Here is a 24,072-nt window from a genome sequence, read left to right as displayed (position 1 = left end):
TTTCAGCAAATTAGATAAGCCATTAAAATTGATGAGTGGGCCGGCCTAGATCGTGCTTGCAACACGCACTACGAATGCAGTTGCTACACTACTTATCCCATTGCAAATGCATTCGGGTGAGTGCGTCCTGCTGTGCCTATGGATTCATTTCAGTTTTTTAACTATCCGATTTAGTTAATTTTTAGGTCCGTACTCAAAGGGTAAAAATGGAACCTTATTACTACGCCTCCGCTGTATGTCCTTCTGTCACAGGGCTCTATTTCTTGAATCGTAATAGATATGCACTTGAAATTTTCGGTGGAATTGTGGGGATGTTGGCTGGCCTATTACCCGACCATTTTAGTCCTATGATGAGACATATCTAATAACTGCAGTGTTAGGTGCTGCTGTGTTCCGGTTTGAAGGGTGTGGTAAGGGAGAAAGACTTTTCCGAGGCGTTCCAGCTTAGTCCTCAGGGGTAGCGGCGCATCTGTGGCCGACCTCAGGTAGGAATATCTAATCCTATCTGGGGTTGATTACAGATGTCCATGGGCGGCAGTAGCCACTTACCATCAGGTGGACTGCATGCTCGTCTGCTACTCTTATATAATAAAAAAAAAAAAAGACATCAACGTCAGGTAGAATCCCTGTCTTATATAGGGTTGATGATAGATTTCTGTAGACAGCAGTAATCATTTACAATCACATTTTCTATATGCTCTTTTGGTACTCCATTTCATAAAATAAATAAATATTTTATATTTAATAACTTTTTTTCCGAAAAGCTTCGTCGTACAAGTAAACTTATAAATGTCTCATTCAAAACTACTAAATGATTATCGCGTTACTCTTCAGATCTCATCTTTAAATATATTTATCGTTTTCATATAAACATACTTGTATAAAAAAATCCGTTCAGTTGTGTGTTTGTGTTCGCAAAACTCAAAAAGTAATCAATGGATCAACTTAAAATTTTTACACAATCTTGCATATGTTTATAAGAGTGTTTTTATATACTTTTCATCTCCAAATTCTCCCAGAAAAATCGGACTGGGCCAAGCGAAGCAAGTTTAGATTCACCCCATAGAAAAATTAATCAATATTTTGGTGCAAACATTACATACATACATACATACAATTACCAAACGGCACAAGATAATTCACTCACATGCACCATGTTCCAGATAGCGAACCTTCAGATATCACGTTGGCCAATCGCGATCGCTGATAGCGTGTGCCTGTGTGTTGTCATTGACACGAATAAGGTTGTCGCACGGACTCAAGGAGCCTACGGTGCTAGGCGGCTGTACAGTTTAGCGCAAATAATGCGAGTTATGACGTGGTTTGATGTTTTCCGTCGCTGTTATTGAAAATGATTAATTTTGAAAATTTAGGGATGCACGTCTGGGAATCAAACCTCGGACCCCTACTAAGACAGAGTTACCCACTGAGCAAGGACTGCTTTGTTGGCCCAATTGAATAAAAATGTTGTTTTTACAATAATACCGCTGTAGGTGTCTGCAATAGATAGACGCAAAGACGTGAACACCCAGCTCCAAAACAGAAATGTTTTCCATGTTCCATGTTCATCATGAACAAATATAAAACCTAGCAATAAAAATTAATGAGCATACGGTAATACTCGCATTATTCACTTGTTTTCTTAAGTGTATGAAGTTAAATAATCTATATCTTAGTAATGAAATAGAGTGGGTTCCAATAAGAGTTAAAAACTTAGTGGAACTCAATGGTTTTTCTTAAACCTTCACCAATTTTTAACCATTTACGTTATTTCAAAGATATAATGATAATGAAAATGAAAAATGAGACAAATTAAATTTCTTATGAATCCTCTCATTCGGTCGTATATTATTATCGTTAATTTGTAAATTCCCGTAGCATACAAAATTTCATTGTTTTAAAAATTTGTACTCTAAAAACTCTAAGAAAATGTATTCAATTCCTGTATATAACATGCACAGTAACTAAATAACTCTATCCGGATTGTAGGCATGCACGCGGCCGACTGTACCACGCGTACGTAATTAAGGTAATATGGTTTGCGTTTCCGCTGCCCCGCACCTATTATATTCACTTGTGTGATATGTGCCAGTTTCTAACGGGATTTATCTTATGTACTACCTATATTTAGTACATTACTAGCGTTATATGTTGTCGATTTGTGAATATTAAATTTGTTTCAACTCAGAACTTGTAGAATGTGTTTTATGTAGTTGTAATGTTTGCTAATAACACAGATTGCTATTGACCATATGAGGGTTTTAATTTAAGGGTTGGCAGATAGTAAATGCATTCGTTCGACATTTCTGTCTAATAATGACAATATTATTGCTGTAAAGGATGTGGTAAGGGAGACAATTTGTATAAAAAATCTGGTGGAATATCTTGTTATTCCTAAATCCTAATAATACTTAATTAATTAATAAGTAATAATAAATTTGTAGCCTAATCCGCTATTTAAAAAAAATCAAAGCTCTCGTCCAATTTGCATACATTTAAGATGCGTTACAAATTTCGGAGCTCGAAAACAATAAAAACCTATTTCAACGACAGCTCTATTGAATGTTCTATCCAAATAGTCATAATAATGATAATATTAGCTTATCTGCAAGTAGGCCGTTGCTCCTCGTCAACAAACAACTAGATCTCAGCAATATACTTGTGATTAGACGAAGCAAACATCACATAGTACCTATAGTAGTAAAGTAACATAGACAAGCTGCACGGGACTCTACCGCACGCCAAAACAAGTTCACATTTGATTTAAAATTATTCCATACGTTTTCTGATATCCTTTTACCTTGTAAAGTAGTTGTGCCAAACTTGTTATTATGAAACAAATATAATGGTAAATCATTTTTTTTTTAAATTAGGAATAGTAAAAGATCTTCAAGCTCTAAATAACACGTGATAGCTAATGCTAGCGACAGCTACTAGCCCTAGATAAGGCAGTTTCTTAGCGATCAATAGTTAGCTATTATTACTAGTGTCTGATATTAGTGCTCGCTAATAAGAACTGCTAACCTTCGCTATTTATTCATAGTAGCTTTAATAGTTAGGAATGTAATGAGTTCTATTGGTACTAATTATGCGTGTTATTGTTTGCTAGATAGTGAGCTACTAATGCTAGTTAGTAAGTGCTACCAGTGATAGCTAGTGAAAGTTACGGATGCAGTATTTTTTCGTAGTAAATAATGCTAGTGGACGCTACTAGTGCTAGTTAGCAAGTGCTACTAGTGCTAGCAATATATTGAGCTAGCGATTGCTACTAGTGCTAGTAATATAGTGAGCTAGCAAAAGCTACGAGTGATATAAATGTAGTGAGCATGCGATTGCTACACGCGCCAGCAATATAGTGAGGTAGCGATTACTATCAGCGCTAGCAATATAGTGAGGTAGCGTTTGCTACTAGTGCCAGCAATAAAGTGAGCTAGCGAATGCTACCAGCGCCAGCAATTTAGTGAGCTAGTGTTAGCTACTAGTGCTAGCGATGCTATTAATGTAGTGAGTATGCGTGTGTTACTAGCGCCAGCAATATAATGAGCTAACATTAGCTACTAGTGCTAGCGCAGTGAGCTACCGGCGCTCGCGGTCGCTAACAGGTCTCAAGGTGAGGCGCGGATGTGTGCTCGCTTGCGCAACGCCGTGTGCTCCACTTGCCAGTTATTTCGAGATGCAAGTGGAATGCGTAGTAACTGTATTTTCTAATTCGGGTAGTGTATATTTAGAAATTAACGTTTTTGGTACATTAACGCGGGAGTCGCAATTTCACTGAAATGTGTAGATATTAAACGAATTTGTAGATTCAATTTTTACTGTTAGAGAAATTAAGTTAAAATCGTTGTTTACTTATGACTTATGACTAATGATAATTACAATTAAATGTTTGTTTATTTCATATATGTAGTTACAAATGTGTATTTTACACGAAGTTTGTTTACGTAGCTTCGAGCAATAAAACCCGAGCTAATCAAATGCATAATATTAGTAATTGTATTCAAAATTAGATTGAATAATAAAGTGTTTACAATATGACATTGTAACACTATTTATCCAGTATTTTTTATCATAATCCCTTTACAATTTTATTGCGTTACATTTTTTATCCCTTAATTAATCTCGTTTAAGGTTGACATCGACTTACCCTAAACAAAAGTATTAAAAAATAAATTCAAAGTGGAGCAAACATCAATCTAAAAGAAGTACGGGAAGACAGTCCACAAACATACAACTACAACATACACATACAAAAACCCCAACAAAAAAAAAACAAAAAACAACGAAGTAGAGCAAACAGCCGAGCGCACGCACCGCACGCCCCATCTCATATGACATAACGCACACACGCGCCGCGCGGTGAAAACGAGGTCATGGCGCCTGACGCGGTGCAACGCGTGCCCGGATTGCGGATGCATTGTCAAAATAATACGCGGATTCGCGGATTTTGCAAATTACGGGTGCTGGTTTACGTTTATTTATGAAAATTTTGAAGCGAAAGCGTCTTTAGCGGCGTTGTGCACTTTTTGTAATGGGTAAAAGATGTTAACCTCGCGTCAGGATCACGCATCCTGATGGAAAATTCGTAAAACGGCAAAGCAAACTACAAAAGTCGAGATGTCATTCGGTGTCAGCACAGAAAAATTATGTCAATGGGACACCCAGCTTAACTTTTAGTAGCAGACCCCTAGTTTAGTAGTACCCCTGAAGACTAAGCTGGAATGCCTCGGAAAAATGTCTTTACCATACCCAAACCAGAACACAGCAGCGCTTAACACTGCTATTATTATGCAGAAGCCAGTGCGGCGGTGGTGCCGAAGTCCAACCACAGAGGGTTCTATCACTTTCAAAAAGCCCACCTTCAGAGTTAATTACGTGACTCACGGAGCTTCACATGTCATGTGACCAATTTAGCAATGCGGATGCATTGTCAAAATAATACGCGAATTCATAGAATTTTAAGAATTACGAGCGATATTTTGGTTAAATACGAATTGCGTATATTCCGGCCATAATAGCCGTAGCTTTATTATGTGCTTCAATTTTTTTTTATAATATAAGAGTAGCAGACGAGCATGCAGTCCACCTGATGGTAAGTGGCTACTGCCGCCCATGGACATCTGTAATCAGCCCCAGATAGGGTTAGATATTCCTACCTGAGGTGAAGTTTTTGCCATTACCTGGATCCAAATGCGCGAATCTAATAAAAAAGTGTTAAGTGCGGCTTTTTTCTGGTTTATAGGGGATACGAGGCGCTTAACTTAGCGGTGGGTCATCTGTGATAGACTCAGGCAGGACTGTAATCTACCCGATTTAGGATTCATTATTATAGTCGACCATGGGAGGCATTGATTTGTAAAGACCCTTATTTATTTCGAGTCATTTTTATTGTGATGATACAACTGATACGATCTCTGTACTAAGAGTAGTAAGTAGTAATAGTAAAGCCTAAAATTACTTCACTTTGAAGTGTATATTACGTACTAAGCACACTCTATATTCATTATTACTACATGGAATACGTCAGAAATTACTGTGTCAATAGTTCTTTGCTTGTAATAAAGATACGCCTAATTGTAGCAACGTTTCAGTAATTGTAGCAGATTTAACAAAAGTAGCTAGAACTTCAATTATTTGAGTGGCTGGTCCGTTATGAAAAGTTAAAATTTATATATATACATATCCTACCTGAGGTCGGCCACAGATGCGCCGCTACCCCTGAGGACTAAGCTGGAACGCCTCGGAAAAGTATGTCTCCCTTACCACACCCTTCAAACCGGAACACAGCAGCGCCTAATACTGCTGTTATTAGGTAGAAATAGGTGTGGCGGTGGTGCCGCCGGAGTCGAACTACAAATGGGTCTACCACCTACATGTATTAATTCATTCAATTAAATTTGTTAAATAATATTTGTTTATTTCCACGAATGAAGTCCGGCTTTACCACGTTTAAAAGTGTAAAAGGATGTAACATTACCTTATGGGAATTTTCATTCACAAATCCGCTTCAAAGATTTATCATCAGTTAGAATAGTTGGCCAAGTGCGAATTGAACTCGCACACGAAGATTTCTGTGCCCTCAAATTTTCTTTTATTTTTAGTATTTATTGTCATATTGTTCAATGGTATTCCCATTGAGTTTCAATAGATAACGTGAAAAACGTCGAAAAATAGAGATTTCTTGTATGGCCCATCCATTTTTAAAATATATTATTCTTAGTATTTATTGTTATAGCAGCATTATACATATTTTGTGAAATTTTCAGGTATCTATTACGGTTCCAAGATAGAGCACTGTGACAGATGGATAGACAGACACAGTGACAGACAACGGAGACTTAGTAAATATAGGGTTCCGTTTTTACCTTTTGGGTACGGATCCCTAAAACTGGTATTTATGTCTGATGATGTAGGTTGGGGTAGCAGTCGGTTTCATTTTTGTAACTTCTTTTGTATTGTGAATATGTTGTCATTGAAAAAACCTAAAACATATTATTTTAGTGGACATAAATCAAATTTAAATGGTTGGTGATCGATTATATTAATATTGACTTTGACTACATTAGTCATCATAAAATATACCGTGCAAGGGTCTCGAGTTCGATACCCGGTCTAAACAAAATATACACAATTGAAAATTGGACGACGCAGAAGGTCCAGGTTCGATCCCCAGCCAAACAGGTATCTCAATTATGAATATAGGTTTCTGTTTCTAGGGCTGGGTGTTTACGTATTTGTCTCTGTGTGTGTCCATAGCACCCATGATACAGGGAATCCTGGTGTAGGGCTGTGAGTGTAGAAAGCGTCTTTTAAAAAAAACTTAGCATCAGTTCAAAATATGGGTGTGTGGAGACTTGTATTAGTGTGTGTCACCCACAAAAGAACCGAAGTAGTAGGAATTTCGTGTGTTTATTTATTAACTATACCCTTGAAATACATAAGAGGTTTCCTAGAATGTAAACAGGTCAGCCTATAAATAATTTAATTGTATGTGGATTAATGTTACGAGTGACTTAAGTAGGTTATGTCTGTGGTCATCTTCCTTGCGAGAAATGAGAAATATGTATTAAAAATAAGTGATGACAACTTTGCGGTTACATGCAGCTATTACTTGCATTGATGAAGTACTTGCATTCTGATCCAGTTTTTTAATGTTTTTAATGTCTTGATGGTAAGTGGCTACTGCCGACCATGGACATCTGTGTAACTCCAGATAGGATAAGATATTCCTAACTGAGGTCGGCCACAGATGCGCCGCTACCCCTGAGGACTATAAGCCTCGGAAAATATTTCTCCTTTCCTACACCCTTCAAACCAGAACACTCATGTTGTGATTGTAAAAATGAAATGTTTCGGTATGGTAAAACTAGTATCATTATATAGCAATTCATAATGTGTTAAGTGTATGATAGCCAGCTCAATACACTGTCCCTGTAGTTCCGGGACCAGAATAGGGCTACGGTATCCTCTGCCTGTCGTAAGAGGCGACTAAAAGAGGGCTTTCGGGGTTGCGGACGGCAAGAGTGGGAGCTCAAACCGCCAGGCTAGCGACCCCGGGAAGGACGGCGGTATGTGTGGTCGCATACCGTCGTGCACACCAGACGGTGTGGTGAGCACCAAGCTCACCTGGGCGGAGCCCGACGGGGCACAGCGCTAAGAGGACTCCGGTTGCGTTCCGTTGGAGATCCCGGAGTCCTCGACGCAGCGCCGAGGACGGCCACTAGGGGGTTTGTGCGGTAAGAGTCCCACATAACCCTGTGTCGCTCCCACGGCACCGGGTATCATTTGAACGTTTCCCAGCTCCATACAAGAGAGCACTATGTTGTATGTTAAAATTTTTCTGGAGTTCATTTGTCAATCAAGCGCTATTAGAGAAAATATATTTTTATTTTTAGTTTCGATTTCATATATCAGATAAAGTCACTATAATAGTTTTTAACTTGGCTACCGATTGCCGTGTATTTCGCGGAAGCTCGATTTTATCAAAATGGCGTGTTTCTAGGCATGCCATTCAAAAATACTAAACGCTCTTTTACTTATTGAAACAAATATCAGTCAAAACAACCCAATATAAAGTTGTCCTAATATATGTATTTAAACCAAGCTTGTTATTTATATAAAAATATCCACAGTGATTCATAGTATTTACCGACCCATCACAAACATTATATATGTCCTTTTCTAAGTAAATATAAACAAACAATATAATATTATTGAACACGTGTAACGCCACGGGACGCAACTAGTGAGGGCATGGTTCATAACCATCGTTTAAGGAAAATGGCGTAACACGCCATTCATGCTTATGTTTGTTATTGGGAGGAACTAAAAATAATACGTCAATTAATAATGATAACCGAATGAGACATCTTATTACTGAATAGGGTAAAAACAATACTACATGGATTACTGAGAACTCAGTGTTGTTCTTTATCAAAAAAGGATAATTGAAATCGTGTCAGATATTTCATATTATACGCAAATAAGCTCTCAGATTTTCAGGAAACCACTGAAATATTCGTATTGTGTATTGTCTTTATGTGTGTCCATGGCAGACGCACACAGTGAATTCTAGTGTGGTCCGTAAGTGTAGACAGTATCTTGTAAGAATAATTACTAACTCAAATCCACTTTGGATATTATTTTTTTTCTTTAAATGGGACCTCATGCCGCATCATGTTAATCAGGTGAGACAACGCCGAATAATCTCGTAACATATAAAAAATAGGTTTTGATATTATAGAATTAGCAAAATCTGATGATAAGTGGCAACTGTCGCACATGGACACCTGTAATCAACTCCAGATAGGGTTCGAGTCCTATTTGACCATAGCTACCCCTGAAGCCTTTCTGGAACGCTTTGTATGAGTGTATATGTTTCTGCTTTTTCATACGTTTAAGATCTGAACATATTAGCATTTAACACTGTTATTATTAGACAGAAAAAGGTGCGGCGTGGTTCAAATTCAAATTAAAATCTCATTTATTCAAAATTGATTCATATAGTTTTTATTGGTGGTAGTTTGTTGACTTTCATTCGCGACGCGATTCATTTCTATATTCCGAGCGGACTAGCAGTTTGATGCTGACTATACAGTGCTAAAAATACCACCACTATCATACTACCATCACGTGTTTCGCCCCAAAACGGAGCGCCTTACGGATAAGACGATTTATGAAGTGATTGACCTTATGACTTTATCGCATGTTTTTTTTTTTGAAAATAACGCCTGACAATATAAACTATACAAGAACTTTTAAGCGTTTTGTGTTTTATTTTTAAATATTTAAATTTAGTTTGAATTAAAAATACGGAATATTTTCACCCTGAAGATAAAAAAAATGCTTTCTACACTTTAAAAAATAAACGCTTGATACACTCACAGTCCCACAGTAAGATTCTCTGTATCGTGGGTGTTATGGACACGCAGAGACAAATACACAAACACCCAGACCCTGAAACAGAAACTTAAATTCATCAATTTGTATCTGTGTCTGGCCGGGGATCGAACCCGGTACCCTCTGGGCGTCAGACCGATATGGCGACCGCTCAGCCATGCGGGTCGTCTGGTAGATGTATTTGGCATAACAGGATACCCCAAAATTTTCGAAATCCCAATATTGTCAACATATATGATTGGTTAAAAGTCCCATACGCTAACTATACGCAAAATATTCGAAATATTTCCCTCCTCATAAAAATGACACATATTGCAAACAGCTACCAGCATGAGGAAAACGCGCGCATCCGCATGAAGATAGAGGCCATTCATGATATATGCGTGACGTCAGAGTCTGTTTTGGATGAAACACCACTTTATATAAATTTTCTTACTTGTTCATTATTATTCATTACTAGATGACCCGGTGAACTTCGTACCACCTAATTATGAGTGACTATCTGTACCTCGTGGTTTCACTCGTGTAATTTATGTATTATGTCCATAAACTACTGGTAAATATTAGGAAATGGCCACAGGAGAACAGGAAAATAAAAAATACAATTAAATAAAATTCACTCTACCTCTCTGCACTCTGTTATTTTTTTACCGACTTCAAAAAGGAGGTGGTTATCAATTCGGCCGGTATCTTTTTTTTCATGTATGTACACGAATTACTCCGCCGTTAGTGAACCGATTTTAATAATTATTTTTTTATTGTGTTATTTTTTATTGTAGGTTCTAATGAAATTACAATGTCAGTTCATCATTGACTATTTAAGGGTCTGATAATGTGGCTCGGAGACAAAATATGTAACTCCTCAACCCATGGGAATAATTGAGTCGTGTTTGAAGATATTTGGTGTAGGAGGTTCTAATGAAATTGCAAATCATTGACTATTTAGTTAGGTTAGGTTGGAACACATAAGACAATATAAAACTAAGCGGGCAGGGCACGGCAGCGCCCTGCGAGCGGGCGGTTCCAATCAATGTAAATTCAGACCGTACCTTAATTCATGATCACGTTTATACAATTTTATATTGTATTAATATAAATGTTATTATGTCATCACTAAAAAGGGTAAAAAAAAATTTAACAAAAAATACAACCGACTTCTATGTCACTACATAGTAAAAAATAATTCAAATAAATGTTGGTTTAGTACATATTTCTGAAGTCGGCGCTCAATATATTTCGTTCGAATTATTTTTTACTTTGTAGTGACATAGAAGTCGGTTGTATTTTTTGTTATTTTTTTTACAAACACGCGAAAAGAAGTACCTATAACTTCAATAACGGTTTTTTTTAAAGAAAGTTTATTTACTTATAGTACTCTAATCGGGTTGTTGAATAGCTAAAAATGCTGAAACAGGTGTGTAAATAGAAAGGCGATTTATAACAGTCTTAAGGGTTGATCTAAAAAAAACAAACAGTGACTCAGATGCTTCATTATGTCTTATGATAATTTTCTTAGTGCTCCAAATTAACGGATATTAAATTAAAGTTCCATACCCGATTAAACGACCCTAAAGGTTGATTTTCCAAAAACGGTGAAAAATGTGTTCTATTATTTTGAATCAAAAAGCTAAATTCCAATTTTCATAGACTTTGCTTCAAAATCTGCCGATTTCTAAACGAAGTGTTTTCTAAAGCCAAATGCAATTTTTTACAGTTTTTGCTTCCAAATTAACGGATTTTAATATAAAATTCCAACCCCTACTTAACCAACTTAAGGGTTGATTTTGCAAATATCGTAAAATAGATATTTAATTACTTTCTATCGAAATCCTATCAAATACCAATTTTTATATAGATTTGCATCAAAACTGGGGGACTTTAATACAAACTTTCAACTCTTATTTATTCACGGAAACGCGGTCGAACAGGATAAAAAGTATTCTATGTCCGTCTCCTGGTTCTAAGCTACCTCTCCACCAATTTTCAGTCAAATTGGTTCAGCCGTTGTTGAGTTATAAAATGCTTCACGAAAACGCGGTCGAACGGGATAAAAAGTATCCTATGTCCTTTTCCTGCTTCTAAGCTACCTCTCGATTAATTTTCAGTGACATTGGTTCAGCCGTTCTTGAGTTATAAAATGACTTCACGGAAACGCGGTCGAACGGGATAAAAAGTATCCTATGTCCGTTTCCTGGTTCTAATCTACCTCTTTACCAATTTTCAGCTAAATCGGTTCAACCGTTCTTGAGTTATAAAATGACTTCAAGGAAACGCGGTCGAACGGGATAAAAAGTATCCTATGTCCGTCTCCTGGTTCTAAGCTACCTCTCCACCAATTTTCAGCCAAATCGGTTCAGCCGTTCTTGAGTTATAAGTGGAGTAACTAACACGACTTTCTTTTATATATATAGATAAGTAAATTCATTTTAAGTTTAGTTATTCGACTCCCGCGGCACCACCGCCACACCTACATCTGCTTCCTAACAGTAGTGTTAAACGCTGCTGTGTTCTGATTTGAAGGGTGTGATAAGGGAGAAAAACTTTTCCGAGGCGGTCCAGTTTAGTCCTCAGGAGTAGCGGCGCATCTGTGGCCGACCTCAGGTAGGAATATCTAATTGTATCTGGGGTTGATTACAGATGTCCATGGACGGCAGTAGCCACTTACCATCATTAGAAAAGTACATATCTAATAACGATGGATTCTACCTGATGGTAAGTGGTCCACCACTACCGTCCATGGACGTCTAATGAACTAATCTAATCTAATCAAACCCAGGTAACATAAGAGTCCTATCTGAGGTCGGACACAGCACGTTGCTGCCCTTGAAGACTAAGTTGGTAAACCTCAGTTAAGTATGTCTCCCTTACCACTCCTTTTAAACACCTATATAGCAGCGCTTAACACTGCTGTTGTTAGGCAGAAATTGGTGTGGCGGTGGTGCCTTCGAGTCAAACCACAAATAATTCTACCACCTTCTATGCGGTACTACAATTCACAAATCATCCTGATGTTCAATGAAATTTAAGAACTTAATGGCAACTTTGCATGACTAGGGTTCTCACTCTGTTTCTTGATGTCATCATCATCAACTCATTACTGTCACACTTCTGGGCACGGGTCTCCTCTCTGAATGAGAAGGATTAGGCCATAGTCCACCGCACTGGCCAAGTGCGTATTTATTTTTTTAAACTTTCTCATTTTCCTCACGATGTTTCCTTCACTGTTTAAGCAAGTGATAATTGATTTTTAATACGCACATAACTTTGAAAAATCAGAGGTGCCTGGGATTTGAACCTCGAACCCTTCGATCGAGTTTCTAACCACTAGGCTATATCTGCTTGACGTCATAGCAAGGGATATATAAATATTATTTAACTAAAACTAACTTTTCAGTATAATTCACTATATTTATATGCAATTTCGAAAACAGGAAAACGGTTTGTAAGCCGTATAAGTCGTAATGTTATTGTTATTAAAACGCGGAAAGGTTTCCTCAAAGGGCGTAAGTTACTTTAATGAAACCTAGATAGAAATATGAAGGACATTCATTTTCTGCCTACTTGCGGTATTGGATATAACATGCTTTCCATCCGCGGTTTCCTTTTTAACACGCTTTTATTAGCTTGGGTTGTATGTATGTATGTATGTACGTAACAGTAACGGAATCTTTGAACCCGATTTCTATTCACTTTGAACGTTCAGTTTAATTCAAAATTTGGAAAAATTATCAAAAACCGATGACAATACACGATTTTAATAATTTTTTACCATTGTCCTTATCAACATCCTCAGGATTAACGATTTTATAATAAAATTGCATACCTTACCCGGTGAAATATGTTTGAACTTTATAAATTGTACAACATCCTATGTAATACCATATTTATGCAATAAAGAATTATGATTATGATTATGATTATGAAAAATAATAATGTTATTTCCTTATAACTCAAATGTACTGAAACATATTTATAATGCCATCTTGTAGAATGATTTTTAGGATTCCGTACTCAAAGTATAAAACGAAACCCTCCGCTGTCTGTTCGTGAGTCACAGGGCTTTATCTCTTAAACCGTAATAGATAGACACTTGATTTTTTTACAGCCGATGCATAATGATGATCGCTATAACAACAAATACTAAAAATTAATAAAATAAATATAGCTAAAAAAACTAAAAACCTTTGTATGCATAATAATGCAAAAACAAAACAAAAAATAGGGAAACACTAAAAATCTAAGCAATAACCCAACTTTAATACATGCCCGACGCAATGTATACTCCGCGCCAAACTGCTAGTCCGCTCTGAAGTGCGAGCACTTGTAGTCATATAACTTGCTATGGCGACGCGATTCATTACTATATTCAGAGCGGCCTAGCAGTTCTACGCGGATTATACCCCTATTCCTGTCACTATCATAAAGCAATTGTCCCACTGCTGGGTACGTGTATGGGCAAAAGTTAAGAGATGGTAGTTTTCATACACTTTTCTATTCACTGTGTTTGCTTATCGATTTTTTTTTCATAAATTTGCAGTAGTAATTGAGAATGTCTATCTAACGCTGGATACTGCCGCCCATGCACATGATGCATACCCTATGCAATCAAGCTCAAATAGCATCAGAAGTTTACATGAGTTTGGTCACACATTCAATATGATATTGAAATCTCCACAACTAAAAATTCTGTTTGAAAAGGTGTTCGAAGTTATGTGAAGAATATAAAAAAAATAAACTTTTGTGTCTACACATTAGCGTTTACCCAGTATGGTCGACTGTAAAGGCCTTTTTAAACCCTCTCACCCTCTCTAAACCCTTTTCCAAAGATCTGAGTGAAAACACATAACAAACAGACATTACTTGGTGATGAATTAGGATACTTTCCCTAACCATATGAGGATATTTCTCGTTCATGAACTGCAACAAATTCTAGTAAATATATCATGCCATTAAAAGATATGCATAACAATGCAATAAACAAAAATAATTAGTAATTATTACAAACAGAATCCCAATGGGATAAAGTTAAAACCTATGATACTTTTACAATTTAGACGAACCAAATGACACCTCATATATTAAAATACATCAAGACGCTCGCGCTGCAAACGTTTCCAAAGAATGAGATATACATACGCTCAAAAACATTACCTTCCGCGGTCGGATAAAAACGACTATAGATAAACAATGCATTCATCACCAACCTAATACTGTCCCACTGCTGGACACGGGTCTCCTCTCAGAATGAGAAGGATTAGGCCATAGTCCACCGCGCTGGCCAAGTGCGTATTGGTAGACTTCACATACCATTGAGATTTTTTTTTATAAATCTCTCAGGTATGCAGGTTTCCTCACGTAGTTTTTCCTTTACCGTCTAGCAAGTGATAATTAATTTTTAATACGGACATAACTTTGAAAAATCAAAGGTGCGTTGCCTGGGATTTGAACCTCAGACCCCTCGATCGAGAGGCCGAGTTTCTTAACCACTAGGCTATCACTGCTATCAAACATTGCATTGAAAACGCGTATTCAATGTGTGAAGTCAACCAATCCGCACTAGACCGAGTGTGACCTTACCCCTTTCCACTCCGAGAGGAAACATGTTAATGAGGTCACACTTTCCCTAATCCTACATTTCCCCTTATTGACACGCCTAATTCCAGCAAACATTCAAAGATATGCATTTACGGGTCTTGTTTTGCAAATGCCATTACGCGAAACCTGCGAATGACGTCACACGAGGTCGCCGTGACACGCTACGTGACCTTGACACGGTGTTCCATATATGTTTCTCCGTTATAAACGCATTACTAGGAACACTGATAGGAAAACGCCCAGAAATGTGTCAGTCTGCTTCCTTTTCGTGGGAGGACACGGCTTTATCTAGGGCAAATTGTGGTCTAGAATAGAACCACTATGTCCTATTTCTTGTCAATGTCACATACGATAACTAAGTGGTAGAACAGGAGATTTTAACTCTAAAGGCTGATGGATGAAAGGAGGTTAAATGTAGCAACTTGAATATAGTTCCTTGTATTCAATTTGAGCCCTTTGTTGTTCGTTTCTGGAGGCGCCAGCTATTTCTGCCTATTACTAGTGTTAAACGCTGTTGTATTGTAGTAAGGGAGAGATACTTATACAACAACAACTGCGTATTGCAACTAGGGCTCACAGGACTACCCGTATAATCCTGTCTAGGTTTTATTATAGGTTTCCATGAGCAGCAGTTGCCACTTACCATCAGGAATGCATATGTTCGTTTGCTACTTAAATGTATTTAAAATTATAAAAATGTATTCCAAGCTTACTTCAAAGAAATAAAAAGACGTTAGTCATTAAGTTTAGTAATATGTTCGGTTATAAATGCCTTTTTTCTTTTTTATTCACGAGGGGGAACTTTCGAAAGGTACCCAGTGCCGTGGGAGTGGCTCTCCTCGACGCTGTGTTGAGGTCTCTGGGATCTCCAAAGAAACGTAATCGAAGTCCTCTAAGCGTGTTGCCCCGTCAGGCTCCACTCTGGTGAGCATAAAGCTCATATGCATGTACAATTTGATGAAAATCGGTAAAGCCGTTTCGGAGGAGTACTAACATTGTGACACGAGAATTTTATATATAAGATGTTAACACCAAAATATAGGTATCAATAACGGTAAGGTATAGGTAAGGTAACAGGATGGTACATACGTGTTACTACCTACCGCAAAAACTATTTACTACACATGAATATCAGCGTGACATTGCATTGTGGTAACATACTCGTATTGATTAATATTTAGGGCCCTGGAAAATACGCAATACCTAAGTATTGCTTGTAAAATTACGATGATCAAAATTGCCACGTAATAGGGATAACAATTTTTGTTTATATGACTCATTTCAATGAGGACTAAATTAGTATGTATGTAGTTCTAAATTATGCTTTTCGTATATACATAATATATATGTAACGTTAAAGAGTTATTCATATTAGAGACATTATTCTCATATATTGTTAGAGAAAATGATAGAGACGACCAGAAATACTAACCTATGATAACATTATTGAAACAAATTATAAATATTGTTTTAGTATGTAGAGTAGTTATTCACGATAACTCAGCTGAATACACAGACAACCCAGGATAGAGCATCCTGGCGCATATGAACGAGGAGGACCGACCCCAAGTAAAGGGAGAAGGCAAGGAAGAAGAAGAAGAACGGTTATTCACGATAGCAATTTGAAGACATACATCCAAGACACATGCAAAACCACAGCTTACTTTAGATAACTTTCAGGTTTTCCAGAGGTTTCCTTATTTGTGTTGAGGATGTTTTTCTTTTATGTAAACTTAACTAATGATACCTACATTTTAATACGCACATAACTCCTAAATCGGAGGTGTGCGCTTGGGATTGGAATCACAAATTCGAAATCCGAAATCCGAATTAAAAGTCGAATTTCAAATCACTAGGCTATCGCAGCTTAAAACATTTTATTGACACAAAAACTCACTTCACTTGTGTGGTCAATAAAAATGTAGACTTTGAACCTAGCACACTTAGACCTTGGAACTTCTTGGGACTCTGTTACGTGGTTTTTCAGGTGTAACACAGTCACCATTTCACCTTTAATATACCTCATGTTTTAGGAATGTTACATTTGTTACAAATACCTACGATGAACTACCTGTGTCACCGATTGAGCTAGTACAATATCCTTGTTTTTATAAAATTGCAATAGACTTAAGCAGCCCACTTGATCAGTGGCGACTAAGCTCGTTGGAGGTACGGGGAGGATTTATCTTTATTATATAGTAGTAGCAGACGAGCATGCTGTCCACCTGATGGTAAGTGGCTACTGCCGCCATAGACATCAATTATCCAGATAGGAATAGATATTCCTACCTGAGGTCGGCCACAGATGCGCAGCTACCCCTGAGGAACCCCTACTCAGCTGGAACGCCTCGAGAATGTATATCTCCCTTACCACACCCTTCAAACTAGAACACAGCAGCGTTTAACACTGCTGTTATGAGGCAGAAATACGTGTGGCGGTGGTGCCGCCGGAGTGAAACCACAAAGGGTACTACCACCTTTAAAGAATGAATGAGGTCCTTAGTATAAGAAATTGATTGGCAGATTAAACCTATTTTTTATGGAGTATTTTTTAGGAGTATCACACGTACATGCTGCTATCCTAAAGGCCTAAAGTTTAACGTCTCGGAAAGAATGTCTCCCTTACCATAACCTTCAAACCTTACAGCGCTTAACACTGCTGTTATTAGGTAGAAATAGGTGTGATGGTGGTGCCACCGGAGTGGAACCAAAAAGAACTCTACCACCTTCGAGGTGGTTACAGATTTCCATGAATAGCAGTGGTCACCTACCATCAGGTGGACTGCATATTCGTTTTCTACTTCAATATTATAAAAACCTTACTTAAATCTTATGAAAAAGTTCCACATTAAGTTTTATAAAAGGTACGATTAGCAAATGTGGTTAGCAAAAAGGTCCTTGTCGTTTTTTGAAAAGAATCTAAAAGCTTCCCGCTTCTGGAGACGTTTTATCCCGAGGCTCTCCCGGGGGAGACTATCAAGTGGTTGAGGCGGTGAGTTCAAATAGGGGTGTAAAAGTGTAGTTTTTTGTTTTTTTTTTTTGCAACCGTAATTCGGTACTAATGCGTTGTAGAGATAACCGTTTTGCGCTTAAGGTTTTACGTTTCTCTACATTAATGTAGAGACGTTTAACAGATTTTTAGAGTACGAAATAATGATGATACAGAATTTGTTTTACAAGTTTTAAGTTTAAATATTTATTTCACACTTTATTTAATGATAGAGATCATAATGGGTGTATAGTAACTTTAATATAGGTTGCGAAATTTAATAGGCGTATTTTAATCGAATTTAAAGTATCGTGGTATACTTATAAAACGAATGCGCCGCTGACTATGGAGTTTTTTATAATCTATAAAATTAAGCATGTTTGTTTGAACGCCTCAAATAAAATATGTCTGCCTAATAACAGCAGTGTTAGGCGCTGCTGTGTTCCGTTTTGAAGGGTGTGGTAAGGGAGACAGACTTTTCCGAGGCGTTCCAGCTTAGTCCTCAGTATCTGGGGTTGATTACAGATGTCCATGGGCGGCAGTAGCCATTTACCATCAGGTGGACGGCGTGCTCGTCTGCTACTCCTATATTATAAAAAAAGCTCTCTCTAACCACATCTACTATTTATAATATTTTCTCTAAATTCAATAACTTTAGGTTCTAAAAGTGTAAGAGTCTGTTCAGTTCGCGTCATAGTACCGATGTGCAGATATCAGAGAAAGCTAGATGTGCGGAGCTTTCACTTCCGGCCGCGTGGGGGCGCCGCGGTATCAGCTTTGGCTATCGCGAGAAAATGTGCTATTAGTGTTAAATGTGTTTGATTTACAGCCTATTTTATTCCAATTGTGGTATATTGAAAATGGACTTGAACGAATATTTACTCCGTCTATATAAAATAATAGCCATTTAAAAGATGGATAAAAAGAAATCAGTATTGAAAATGTTTTGTCAATAGGTCTTTATGATAGCATAAATCCATTTTCACGGGAATATTACTAGATGGATTGTATAATGTATGGGAAATATTTAGACTCCTGGGTGAAGTCGAAGAACAGATTAATATCTTATATATAAAATTCTCGTGTCACAATGTTAGTTACCGTACTCCTCCGAAAAGACTTTACCGATTTTCACCAATTTTTTTTCTATTTTTCATACCTCTAAGTGATAAGAGTTGTTCACTCTTAACATTTTTTTATTTATATGGCAACACAACGTTTGCCGGGTCAGCTAGTATAAAATAAAATATTTTTATTCTTTAACATATTTTTGACAATTTAAATATTGTTTGTGTTAAGAATGTTTAGTTACGTTACAACATTATAATATTTTGGACGATGGAGTCATAAATTGATTGGGATTGACACTGATATGTAGAACATAACTTTTTATGAATTTGATTGGGTATTGGTACCACTATATAAGTAGCATTTTTATTAGGGAATGTTTCAAAATTAACAAAAAATAAAATGCTAAGTTTAACCGCGTTTAAAATGCGTTTAAAGTTGACAATCTTTAAATGTTTTAAATACTCTTTTTATAAAACAGAATGAATTCACGTTTTTAAATAAAGCCTATATGTGTAGCGATTCCCAGGACCAAATTGTGACATTTTAACCACATTTGTGTGATAAAATAAAACGAGATCGATCTTTATTTCAACAAACATTAATAGGTAATTACCATTCTTAAAATAAAACAGGGAAAGTCCGGTTCAAAACGTGCACAGTCATTGCGTAAACATTAATGCAAGGTATTTTCTATGAATAAATGCGATTGCAAATTTTTCCTTTGTTGTTCAACACGAGAAACCCCCATGAAACATCCGCAACTTTTTGTTTATGTAACATGTGAATAAATAATGAAGTAATTTGCTTCATGTGTTATGCCTGTTAAAGTATCTGTGGTTTTTATTCATTACTTGGATGATTTTAAATAATGAAAAGGAAACTGCCAATAAAATTAATGGTTGGTCCTCAAAGTTCGTTAGATTCAACATATTTATTTGAATGTCATTTCAGTTTATTTAGACATTAAGACATTGCGTAAATACTGGACAATCGTAAGATAGTTCATAAGAAAATTTACCGTCGTAGTTATTAATAGAGCTATTAAACTTTCTCGCCGATGGCCGTCTAAGACGAGGTAAAAGCGGCGGATCGCGAAAGGAAAATCGCTGCACTTCCTCGAGCGGAAATTGAAAGTGGATTGTGATCGAGAGAAAACTGCATCGGCTAACCGGTGCAACGATTTTGTGATACATAAAATCGACTTTGCTTGTTTCGCTACAACTAGCGACCTCTATTATAGACTAGAAATATTACACAACTTCATTATTGGAGTCAGCGCCATCTAACGTACCGATTCAAAACTACGTAGGTTTCTACTAAAGTGGTAAAGCATTTAATTCAGCTATTGCCCGACAGATGTCATAAAATACCATACGTTAAATTTAAGTATAATTCCACGAAAATTTAAATGATTTTGATTTAAATGTTTGAGTTTTAATAAATAAAACTTACCTTTACCTCCTCCAGCATCGTGCACTTGAGGTTTCCCGCTCGGCACCCGCTGCATTGGCGAAGCATTTCCATAGTTCATACTCGTTCCGTTGTAGTCGGAGCTCATTGGTTCTTGCTTTATGCCGCTAGATGTCGCGGCTAGTTTCTCCGCTAGTAAGGGGTTCGCGGAAGCTATGTTGTATCTTCCATTATTGATATTATTTGCAACAGCGTTGTTGATGGCGCTAGTTCCTGATCTCAACAATTGTTGCAGACGTTGTTGTCCGTTGTTGGGTAGCGATATTTGATTGCTTGGTTGATAATATGGGCCTTGAAGTTGGCTCCCGGACGCTGACGATATGTTATTGTTTTCTTCTTGCTGAAAAGCATAAATAATCATCCATTAAGTATTTTGTTATGTGCGTATTTTTTTATTCATTATTGTAGTTTTTTTTATTACAATATGTGGTTTTCATTATTCATTACTTGAATGATATTAATGGAAACAATAATGCCAATAACATTTTTTCATAATTTTAGTAAGCCAAATAGTGAAATAAATTAACATCCAAAATCCTAGATCACCTTTATTTCTACTGGTGGCACAGCAGAGGCAGTGGAATTGGTTAAATCCGTAAAGAAAGTGTCGAAGTTGTCGAACGCGGTCTCGCCGAGTTGCTTCAGGATGTCATCAGGGTCTGCAGCCTCGGAGCCGTCAGCCTCGAGGGTCAGCCCTCCTACGATGTTGGACAGCTCAGCCTGTGACAGTTCTCCCAGGGATGTCGCCATTTGCAGCTGGAGCTGCGCCGCGGCCTGGCCGCCGGCGGTTACCGCGTCCTGGAAATTTCAACGAGGCCATTGTAAAAATCACATATTTTTAATAGTAATAAAAAGTTTTTGCTACTTCACACAAGATGGCGCTACACGTAATGATACTGCTTTGGTTTTTAAATAAACTTTTTCAAGTTAATGAAATAAATAATAACAGTATATAATTTTCATGATATTAATATTTTCAATTTGTTATTATTTTATAATATTTTATTGATTTAAACGAAGATTTGTTAATTCGTCTTAATTAATTATTTCAGTTTCTTTTTACTAAATTTTCTATTTTATTAAATTTTGGTATTATACTGTTTGCACATCTGTGTATTCATCAATTTATATATTTGGAATAATAAATTTAGAAAGTATTAAATTTGATATTATGATTATATTACAATACTACGTTATTTTAATTGTATAGAAAATATAATAGATACCTGTAAGCAATTGGAGAGATCGACCATTCTGCCCTCATTCTCCGCTGACCACCATTCGTCTTCAATAAATGGCATCGCCAGCGCCGGGCCCGGCGGCGCATGCGTCCCCGCCACGTTGCGCCTAGACCACGCCAGAGGGCGCTCACTACACCTCACTAACACTACACACGCGGCTACTACACTACTATACAAAACAATTTACAATTACGGCTGTACATACACTAATAAATTCGTTTAAAATGTTTGGCAGCGTTTTGGACGGACCGTACATTATTCGATGTATATAATTTACTTGACGTTTAGGTACTCGGTTACGGGGGAACACATATCGGTGTGGGGTATTGTCGTTGAGCGATGTAGATCGCTTGGTTTGTTGGGCGAGTGGCGTGGTACCCTCGTGCTTTCCGGCCAGGTTACCTCACTCCTCGCGACCCTCTTCTCTTCAGCAGCGACCTGCAAGAATGGAGAGAGTAGGCTTTCACGTCTTTAACTGCATTTTTGAGCTCAAGCTATCTGTTTGCTTGTTAGATTGCAATCAAGCAACGTATAACATGGTGCTATAGATGCTGTAAGTATTATGGAGACACTATCGTTAATATTGCCTGGCACGACATTATTGTGATTCGATATAGTTAAATAATTAATATATTAAACAAATGAACTTTTTGAGTTTCCCTGCCTGATATATTTGAGCAATGATCAAACAGAAGCAATATAAATCAAAATGATTATAAATTACAGTATGAGCATGCAGAACGTGCATAAGATGATTGTCTAAAATTATTTAACTTGACAATAAAATGGTGTACCTACAATCTTACAGATGAATAAATATAAAATCATGTCAAAGCTTTTGCCATTAAACTAAACGAATACTTACTGCAAATCTAATTAGGTCGACGATTAAAATATAATTGTTCGTACAGATTTAAAAACATACATCCTATAAATAGATCTAAAGCTGATCCATAAATAAAACGTTTAATCTGATTGAAACAAATGGTGTAGGATTTAGGACTTGAAATATGGCATCTAGTAGCTCCATTTCGCTAGGTATCTAAGTACTGTTAGGAAGGCAGTAAATCTTAATAATAGCCTTACATCCAACTGGTAAATTGTGATTTATCGGACGGATTTAAAATATAACGCGGGTTCCTTGTCAGTTGTTCGCGGGGATATTATATTAGCGGACAGGCTAACAAATCACTCATTAAGGAGCTTTCAGATATTGGGAGTACAGATGTAAAATAGAAAGACAAGTCGAAACTCTTTATTCTTCATTACATAGATATTTATATTGAAAGAGCTACATTTCCATAATTTTTGAACCAGCTTGACATTTTTCGTCAGCCATTTTTGACGTGTTATGGGTTTCACTTGTTTGTTCTAAATACGTAAAATCAGTTATTTAAATAAGACTTGTTAAAAAGGCCTCATGAGTTAAGAAATGGTTTTAAAATTATTTCACTAAGAACCGTCTTGGGTTTTTGAGTAGTGAAAAGGGTTTTAAATAGGTATAAGGTTGAATGGAATGAAAATAGCTAAGTAGCATGTTTGCATACGCATAGCTCCTAGCATGATTTTGGAAGGTTAGTAGTTTTTTATATAATTGGATATGAAAATATTATTATTCATACTTTGTATTGGATAAATAAGGTTATAAGGGATATAAATAAATAAATTGCAGAACAATTACCTTTTAAAAACCTTTTTAAATTTCCGGTAGTATACTTCTGAGTGTGTGATTTTAAAAATTTGGCTTCAGCTGTTTTAAAATTTACCAAAAGATGTCTCTATCTAGCATGCATGTTAGAGGGAGAGGCCAACAGTGCCCCGGTATCACCTGGCGACGTCCCGGTGTATGTCGAACCTGCGTCGATGCGGCATAGATGTAACGCGGCGCACCCACTCCTGCACACACGCCGCTCTGGAAGAAGACAAATATTTGATGTTTAGCATGTATTTTTTTTATTTTAAACATAATTAGTACCTTATATAGCAATAACCAAAGAAATTTGAAGATATAGAAATAAAATATTTTAGGAAATTCGTTGTCTGTAGTAGTTCGTCCTCCCACCGCTAGATGGCGTTAATTACCCTCTTTTCAGTAAATAAACAAAAACAACCATTTTGATAAAAAAAATACGATATTTAATTTTACTCGCTGGCTTCGATCCTATGACTAATTAATAACTACTTGTATGTAATATTGTAAAACGACTCATAATTCATATTTACTTATGTAATCATCAAATAATAACACCAATCAAATCAAATCTCATGCTTGGGACTAAAAACGAAATAACAGCTATTACTAAAAGCGGT

At 36.8% G+C, this 24,072-nt stretch overlaps 1 protein-coding gene across 3 annotated transcripts in view; it reads right to left on the bottom strand.

Annotated features, from left to right (window-relative positions):
- Eip74EF (Ecdysone-induced protein E74) overlaps window positions 1–24,072 on the bottom strand; it is a 276,463-nt gene that overhangs the window by 137,556 nt on the left and 114,835 nt on the right. The window contains exons 4-7 of one of the 3 annotated variants that reach the window (XM_073079272.1): window positions 23,591–23,674; window positions 21,748–22,200; window positions 21,068–21,319; window positions 20,504–20,861 (exon numbers count right to left, since the gene is read on the bottom strand). In XM_073079272.1, the coding sequence (XP_072935373.1) occupies window positions 20,504–20,861; window positions 21,068–21,319; window positions 21,748–21,822 (685 nt within the window). In that variant the 5' untranslated portion in view covers window positions 21,823–22,200; window positions 23,591–23,674. The other 2 variants (XM_073079274.1, XM_073079273.1) reach the window with 2 other exon arrangements.

The sequence above is a fragment of the Epargyreus clarus genome, unplaced genomic scaffold, assembly GCF_041222505.1.
Source record: "Epargyreus clarus isolate Ecla_fem2 unplaced genomic scaffold, WU_Ecla_fem_2.2 ptg000014l, whole genome shotgun sequence".
In the NCBI taxonomy this organism is placed as follows: Eukaryota; Metazoa; Arthropoda; class Insecta; order Lepidoptera; family Hesperiidae; genus Epargyreus; species Epargyreus clarus.
Note: the sequence above shows the minus strand (reverse complement) of the source record. Positions and strands in the feature narration are given on the sequence as shown.